General features: G+C 46.6%; 1 protein-coding gene across 1 annotated transcript; it reads left to right on the top strand.

Annotated features, from left to right (window-relative positions):
* Positions 1–5357: 5357 nt before the first annotated feature.
* On the top strand, positions 5358–8654 carry LOC141098638 (uncharacterized). Its single transcript, XM_073586608.1, has 2 exons — positions 5358–5553; positions 7372–8654. Exons 1-2 carry the CDS (start codon positions 5358–5360, stop codon positions 8652–8654), a joined length of 1479 nt encoding a protein of 492 aa, XP_073442709.1.
* The last annotated feature ends 67 nt before the right edge of the window (positions 8655–8721 follow it).

Raw genomic sequence — 8721 nt, 5'->3', positions numbered from 1 at the left:
TTAATTACAGAACAGTCTACTGTCCAAAAGGCACTAATCCAGAATAGGAGATACAATGATACAGGACTCGGCTTCACTATCTTCTCGAATACAATAGTTTCTTGTTTCTTACAATTTTCCGTCCATCCACATATAGAAACAAGGATTTATTTTCTACACACATGGTAATATTTCAGAGCCCTACCCGACGCGGTGCAGCGCTCCTCTCCTGTACGGGGGGGGGGTGACCCCGCTAGAAGAATGTCCCCTGTGGTCTCGATGAAAGAAACTTGCTTTCTATATCGGTAGAATCCTTGAAGGCGATTCCCCAAAATACAACCTAATTTAGTCCGAAAGGCCACACCGTGACCCCCGATGATACCAGGGAAGGGGGCAAAGTCTTCTGAGCTAAGCTATAGTATTGTAACGAGTCTTTGCCCCAATTTTAGTTCTTCCGAGTTCTGGGACCGACAAGGAGAAAACATTTCATCGTTTCTAAGACGATCGGTCGACATTTGACCTTTTTTTTAAAAAAAATTTTGGATGTGAAATTCATCAAAAAGTTGGCTTCAATAAACAGGTGGTGGTTATGTCTGAGCGGGGGACACTGGTCCGGCGGCCATCATATCAGTAGTCCGTCGTATGGAAGCCCTGTAAATTGCCACCTATCCGTCAGCATCATGGTTCTTTTCGATTAGCCGGCCTGGCATGGCGTGACATCAGACCGACTTAACGGAAGAGGATCATGTGATGAAGGCGTCAGTCCTGAGGCTGCCTTTTACCGATATGTCCGCTGGACCAGAGTCCTGCATATTCATCTCTAGTCGTGGTGGCCAAGGCTAAGGAGCATTTTGGAATTTCACCAATTTCCTTATTAAAAATACTAATCAATGCTATACCAACTAGCGCCCCCCTATAGCAGGAGAGAGGTACTGCACCTTGGAAAACAGTGTTATACACATAAGACAAGACAGGCAGTTTTGATACTGTATCTAACCCCCCCCCGATGCTGCTCCGTAGACCTCACAGCCTTTTTTGGGGGGGCAGCAATGGGATTAGAGGACACAAGTGACGAAAAAAAAAGTTAAAAAAAAAAAAAAAAAAAAAAGTTTGAAAAGAAACCAGACAGCCTTTTATTTAAATCTGCGACGTTCATCCTATACTACATCCTCCTTCTGCTTAGCAGAAAAATTGTACGTACACAAAAATACAAATACACAATTGTTTGTAGAACAGTGTGATCTTAATATATTCATATATATATATTTATATTTATAATGAGTGGCAGGAGAGGTTGGAAATAAAGAGCTTTTTGCACTTTTGGCTCATATGCAACAAGGCTTATAAATTCAGCTTAGCTTTTTATGTCTTTTTTTCTCACTCGGGAGTTGTCTTTTTTTTTTTTTTTTTTGTACTTGCATTATATAAAGCAGCATCCAGTTGGCAGAGGGCAAGGTGGGTTTTCCGGGAAGGGTCGGCTTTGCTGTTGGGATATTACATACATTCTTGTATAAGAGAAGCGGGGGGCATGGGGGGGGCTTATGTACAAGACTTGGATTATGATGGGGGGGGGGGGGGGGGGGGAGTAAACCAGAGGCTTTAATATTACCTAAAAGTACTAAGATTCTTCACGAATACTGCAAACAACCCAAAGTTGACGTCATCGCCGGTGGGAACCGTGTCGCTTACTTACTACCGGCTCGTCAGGGCATTCTAATCATAGAGGAGCCGATTTGGGGGCAGACTTGTCCGGAGGGCAACCTCAATAACCTGTCAGACCATTTATCACCCTTCAAAAATGAGTCTAGAAGTAGAAGACGAGAATTCGGTGGAGGAATAGACATTTTTTTTTTTCAAGTATTGCGGGTCACCATTCGAGGCTCGTTGTGACGGTACAGGGTCATCTTCGCACCTATTTTGGAATCTCGCTATGAAGACCGAGCGCTGTGCATATCGTATTGCTTTCCGTCTTACATTGTAGACTCGCGTGAAATCAATGTCCGTCAATGGCACGTAGACAAGGACACAAAAATAACAAGCACAATAATAAATATTAGCACACAGACAGACGGCCATATAGTTACAAGAGTCAGCGGTGGCTGTACAGCGAAGGTCATAGAGTCGAGGAAGTGGAAAGTAGAGTTTCCTCGAAACCTGGTGACTCGTTTTAGTACCGAGGTTCAGACAGTCACCGACCACAGGCAACCGATGACCAAAGTACAGGGTATTCCGGCCACGGACATTCGTAGGTGGGTTTCCCACCGATCATGAGTTCTTTGACCCATGTTAGAAGCAGCTCGAAGAGACGAGAGGAAGGTCTGGCCATGGACACTACCGAGCAGGCATTTTTGGATATGTACTGAAGGTCGGTGGTCAGAATACCCTTTAAAGTTCTCGTTCAGCAACCAGTCTTATAATCCAAAGCCAATATCACGCAACTGCGTTGAGTACGGGGAGATGAAGTTTTTACAACTTCTTTACAGGAATGGGGGTGCGGTAAGAACACTCGGGGTGATCTTCTCGTGGGTGACGTGACAACACATCACGGGCAGAGGTATTTCATGGACTGGGCAGGAAGCATATGTAAAATTGTAGGCACTTGCATGTAAGTCTACGTACAAAGGTAGTCAAAGTCGGATTGCACTGGAACTACGAGTCGATGAAGCCTCCAACTAGGAGAAACGAGCAACAACGTGTGAGGATCCATAAATTAGGGGGCAAAAACAACAATGAATTGTGAACGCTGTTATATATCCCCCAAAAATTCTGGATCACAAAGCAAGGTCCTCTTGCTAATCCTTATAAACAGGGAGGAAATGGTTGAGGAGGTAAAAGTGGCTGGGACCCTAGGAGGTAGCGACCATGCTATTTTAGAATTTTGGATTACTAGAGGTGGAAGACCTGTGAAGACTCAGACGTCAAGGTTAGATTTCAGAAAGGCAGATTTTAAGGGATTCAGAAAGAGAATTGGAGGGATCCAATGGCTGGATATCCTTAAAGACAAAAATGTCCAGGAAGGATGGGAAATCTTGAAAAATGAAATTCTCAAAGCACAGTTGTTAACAATTCCGAAAAGAGGGAAGAATAGGAAGCATTTAAGGAAACCAGGATGGATGAACACAGAACTTAAGCACATGCTAAAAAGGAAGAAAAAAATGTTTATAAAATGGAAAGAGGGAGGCATATCTAAAGAAGAATATAATGCTGTCTGCAGAACCTGCAGGGCACAAACCAGATTAGCTAAAGCTGAAAATGAACTGAGGCTTGCAAGAGATGTCAAAAGCAATAATAAAGGATTTTGGGGATATGTCAAAAGTAAAAGAAAAGTCAAAGATGCTATAGGATTTTTACAGGATGAAAATGATGAAATGGTAAGACAGGATGTTGAGAAGGCTGAACTTTTAAATTCCTATTTTGCATCTGTTTTCTCTCAGAAAGGAAATGCAACACCAACTGTTATTCACTGTCCTATTAAGGGAATAGAAGAATCCAGGATATCTATAAACAGAAAGATAGTGAGGAAACACTTAGCTAACCTAAATGAATTCAAGTCTCCAGGTCCAGATGAATTACACCCCAGAGTACTGAAGGAGATAGCAGAAGAAATTTTTGAACCCCTCTCCATAATCTTTGAAAATTCTTGGAGAACAGGAGAAGTGCCAGAAGACTGGAGAAGAGCAAATGTTGTTCCTATCTTCAAAAAGGGGAAGAAGGTGGACCCAGGCAACTATAGGCCGGTGAGTCTGACTTCTATACCAGGAAAGATCTTTGAACAAATTATTAAACAACATGTATGTCAATACCTGGATAAGAATGAAGTGATTAAACAGAGTCAGCATGGGTTTCTAACTAATAAGTCATGTCAGACTAACTTAATTTCCTTCTATGACGGTATCACTGATTGGGTGGATCAAGGAAATGCTGTAGATATAGTATATCTTGACTTCAGCAAAGCATTTGACAAAGTCTCTCATACAATCCTTATTGAAAAAATGACTAAGTATGGAATGGACAAGGCAACTGTTAGGTGGATTCATAACTGGCTTAGTGATCGGACCCAAAGAGTGGTCGTAAATGGCTGCACATCCAGTTGGAAGAATGTCTCAAGTGGGGTACCACAGGGCTCTGTCCTGGGCCCTGTATTGTTCAACATCTTTATCAACGATTTAGATGAAGGAATTGAGGGTAAACTGATTAAATTTGCTGATGACACAAAGCTAGGAGGGATAGCTAATACTAGAGAAGAGAGAGAGAGGATTCAAAAAGATTTAAATAAACTGGAGAAGTGGGCAGCAACTAACAGAATGGTTTTTAACAGGGAGAAATGCAAAGTACTACATCTGGGCAATAAAAATGAAAAAAGCATATATAGAATGGGAGGAATAGGGCTAAGTGACAGCACATGTGAAAAAGACTTGGGTATACTAATAGATCACAGACTGAATATGAGTCAACAGTGTGATGCAGCAGCAAAAAAGGCAAATGCAATTCTAGGATGTATTAACAGAAGCATACAGTCTAGATCACGTGAAGTCATTATTTCCCTCTACTCCTCTTTGGTCAGACCTCATCTGGAATATTGTGTCCAGTTTTGGGCACCACATTTTAAAAAAGACATCAACAAACTGGAGCAAGTTCAGAAAAGAGCGACCAGAATGGTGACCGGTCTGCAAACCCTGTCTTATGAGGAAAGGTTGCAGGATTGGGAATGTTTAGTTTGCAAAAGAGAAGACTGAGAGGAGACTTAATAGCTGTCTACAAATATCTAAAGGGCTGTCACATTGTAGAAGGATCAACTTTATTCTCATTTGCACAAGGAAAGACTAGAAGCAATGGGATGAAACTGAATGGGAAGAGACACAGATTAGATATTAGAAAAAACTTTTTGACAGTTAGAGTGATCAATGAGTGGAACAGGCTGCCACGAGAAGTGGTGAGTTCTCCTTCAATGGAAGTCTTCAAACAGAGGCTGGACAGACATCTGACTGGGATGATTTAGAGAATCCTGCTTTGAGCAGGGGGTTGGACCAGATGGCCCAGGAGGTCCCTTCCAACTCTACGATTCTATGATTCTATGATTCTATGAATCAATCAGTACCCAACTCCATGAGGCCTTGACAAACACGACGAGAGACTCCGCACAACAGAAATTTTATGAAATGTCCCGTAAATCTTGGAGGTGTCCTCCACCTATAGATGTATCATACCAACACCCAACTCAACGTTTTCCAAGTTCTATCGCCTCTTCATCCTTGATACTATTGGAAACGACCTTGCCTGACACCCCCTTCCTAATTGCACTGGACTCCAGTCTCCTCTACCAGCTACATGATGGAGGGTAAGAAGAAACCCATACACAGTCAGTGGATAGGCGCGTAATGGTTTTGGTTGGAAAATCCCTTCAAAACCCAGTTGAAGAATTTGGCCTGATACAAACTGCACATCTGTCTTTCAAATATCAGGTCTCAAATTTTGCACATTTGCCCATTAATCAACCGACCGCAGAATATACCAAACACAAGCACGGAAAAAACACAAAGCCGAAGGAACAGACCGGTAATCTACAGCTCCGAGGTACAGAAAACCCTCGCAGTCGGCCATAACTCAGACCGGCCTGAACGGTGGTTAATAGGGGATTAAATCACTGGGAAATGAATCATCGATGTCCCCAATAAGTAACGTCCTCTTCTCATCACAATCAGAGCCGCCGACAATAAATCCTACCGGGAAACAATTAAGTCCAAAGTGACTTTTTGGGATAGGGGAATTTTAATATTTTATCAATTTAGATAAAATGTGTGGGGGGGGGTATATAAAAAAAGATAATCACTCAAGGTCTCCGCTCCTCGGGGGCGGTCCTCTGGGTCGGTTTATTTGCCTCTACTCATTATTTTAGCACTTATGCCTTTCTACAGCAGCGTCAATATAATGGGGCTCCCTGATAACAAATTCCCTTGGGTGGTGGTGGGGATTTATGAGGGTCAATTCAGTACTGCAAAATATATAGGGTCAGATGAAAAACTTGGCATATACAGCTTAAAAAAAAAAAAAAAAATATTGGGCTTATCCCCCCCCACCTTATCAAAAACAGCAGCCAAGCTCAGCTCCAATGGACAAAATGGGACGGAGCTGAAATACCAGACACAACCTGTGGACAGATGTGGCGCCGTTTTTTTTTTTAAATAAAAGTAGTAAATAAAATAAAACTAGTTCACATCAATGATACAAAGAAAAAGATCTTCTAAATTAGAATTTGGCACAAAAAAAACCAAAAAAAACCAAAAAGGGGGAGGTATGTAAATCAGATTTTCCCAAATAGGTAAAAATGGATTAAAAAAAACACATTAAATGATAAATTAGAGATAAAACCTGTAATTTGCTCCAACTCGACGTCCCCAATTTCAATATAATAAGGCACCTAATACAACACAACTAGAGAAAACACATTCATATATATATACAAATAAATATAGAAAAATTAAATATCTGCTATTGAAAATAGATCTGGCCGAGCCACGTGGGGGGGGGGAGGGGTGGCGCAGCCGTATGTACAGCACACAGGACACGTTTCATCGGATGGTCGCGGAGACGACAGGAGGATGTTCTCCAGATTATTGTTCAATTAACGCTAACATGAAATAAAAAATATAACAAAAAAAACAAAAGATTCGTAAATGACTAATGTGACAAGTGGAAGATTAGGAGCAGAAATCGGACATTCCAATCACATTTGACAAGAATAAAAGTTAAAAAAATATATATATCTATATAAATAAATGTAGGGAAATTAAAAGATTGCTGATCGATGAGTATGAAGCCGGTGTGATGTGTGGCGGAGTTGATAATTGCACGTTTCACTCCCACACTTCTCAGATTTGACCTATTTCGGTGACTGAGATTGGCTGTTGTATATGAAAAATAAATCCAACAGATGGTGCTACTGAGACTACTCTCCTCCTCCTCCCTCCTATTAGAGCGCTAATTTGCATACTTTTCTTTTTCTCATCCCATGAATCACTGCCCGCCTAATACAATACATTCAGCCATTCACAAAAAAAAACAAAAAAACACAAATCTATAAACCCCTTGTATAACATTGCCTCCCATAAACTGGAGTACAGCTACTATAATACTGCCCCCTATGGACAGTTGGAGGAGCACAGGGCAGGACTTCGGGGTTCTACAGTGCCATATTCCAGATGGGGATAATTCGCCGCTTGCCGTCAGCTATTTACTACCAGAGATGGAGGAGTAGAAGGGAAAGTGACCGGTCTGGAGTACATGCCAGCAGTGCATGATGATAATTGTAAGCTATTGCCACTAGGGGGCAGATTTAGTGTTTATAATCCATCAGGTTTTTGGAACACCCCTTACATTTTTGGAGGTCACAAGCCTGGACAGCGTCCCGCCCCTCACAGCCTCGACTGCACCCGCGTCAGCGTCCCACTTCTCACACAGTCTCGCCTGCGCCCAGGATAGCATCCCGCCCCTCACAGCCTTGCCTGCGCCCAGGATTGCATCCCGCCTCCCACAGCCTCGCCTGCGCCCGGGCCAGCGTCCTGCCTCTCACAGCCTCGCCTGCGCCCGGAGAAGCGTCCCACCCCTCGAAGCCTCGCCTGCGCCCGGGGCAGCGTCCCACACTCACAGCCTCGCCCGCTCCCAGGATTGTATCCTGCCTCCCACAGCCTCGCAAGGGCAGCGTCCCGCCTCCCACAGCCTCGCCCGCCCCCGGGGCAGCGTCCCGCCTCCCACAGCCTCGCCCGCCCCCGGGGCAGCGTCCCGCCTCCCACAGCCTCGCCCGCCCCCGGGGCAGCGTCCCGCCTCCCACAAACTCGCCCGCCCCAGGGGCAGCGTCCCCCCCCTCACAGCCTCGCCCGCGCCAGCGTCCCGCCCCTCACAGCCTCGCCCGCGCCAGCGTCCCGCCCCTCACAGCCTCGCCCCGCCTCACAGCCTCGCCCGCGCCAGCACCCCGCCCCTCACAGCCTCGCCAGCGCCCCGCCCCTCACAGCCTCGCCAGCGCCCCGCCTCTCACAGCCTCGCCAGCGCCCCGCCTCTCACAGCCTCGCCAGCGCCCCGCCTCTCACAGCCTCGCCAGCGCCTCGCCAGCGCCCCGCCTCTCACAGCCTCGCCAGCGCCCCGCCTCTCACAGCCTCGCCAGCGCCCCGCCTCTCACAGCCTCGCCAGCGCCCCGCCTCTCACAGCCTCGCCAGCGCCCCGCCTCTCACAGCCTCGCCAGCGCCCCGCCTCTCACAGCCTCGCCAGCGCCCCGCCTCTCACAGCCTCGCCAGCGCCCCGCCTCTCACAGCCTCGCCAGCGCCCCGCCTCTCACAGCCTCGCCAGCGCCCCGCCTCTCACAGCCTCGCCAGCGCCCCGCCTCTCACAGCCTCGCCAGCGCCCCGCCTCTCACAGCCTCGCCAGCGCCCCGCCTCTCACAGCCTCGCCAGCGCCCCGCCTCTCACAGCCTCACCCGCGTCCAGGGCAGCGTCCCGCTTCTCACAGCCTTGCCCGCGTCTGGGCCAGCGTCCCGTCTCTCACAGCCTTGCCCGCGCCAGCTTCCCGCCTCTCACAGCCTCGCCTGCGCCCGGGGCAGCGTCCCGCCTCTCACAGCCTCACCTGTGCCTGGACAGCGTCCCGACCTCTCACAGCCTCGCCTGGACACATCCATGAACGACTAATGACCACAGGATCAGGGAACTTTGGTGAGTGGATGAGGTATAACAATCCTCGGGTTGTAATTTTGGG

The sequence above is a fragment of the Dendrobates tinctorius genome, unplaced genomic scaffold (genome assembly GCF_039654945.1).
Source record: "Dendrobates tinctorius isolate UK_male_01 unplaced genomic scaffold, ASM3965494v1 ptg000093l, whole genome shotgun sequence".
NCBI lineage: Eukaryota > Metazoa > Chordata > Amphibia > Anura > Dendrobatidae > Dendrobates > Dendrobates tinctorius.
This window is presented reverse-complemented; position numbering and strand designations above follow the sequence as displayed.

Bases quoted from the DNA above. Each gene is read 5' to 3' on its own strand.
- LOC141098638 (XM_073586608.1), top strand. From the start codon at position 5,358: ATGGTTTTGGTTGGAAAATCCCTTCAAAACCCAGTTGAAGAATTTGGC. The intron at 5,554-7,371 runs GTACAGAAAACC...GGAGGTCACAAG, and splicing joins CGGTAATCTACAGCTCCGAG to CCTGGACAGCGTCCCGCCCC.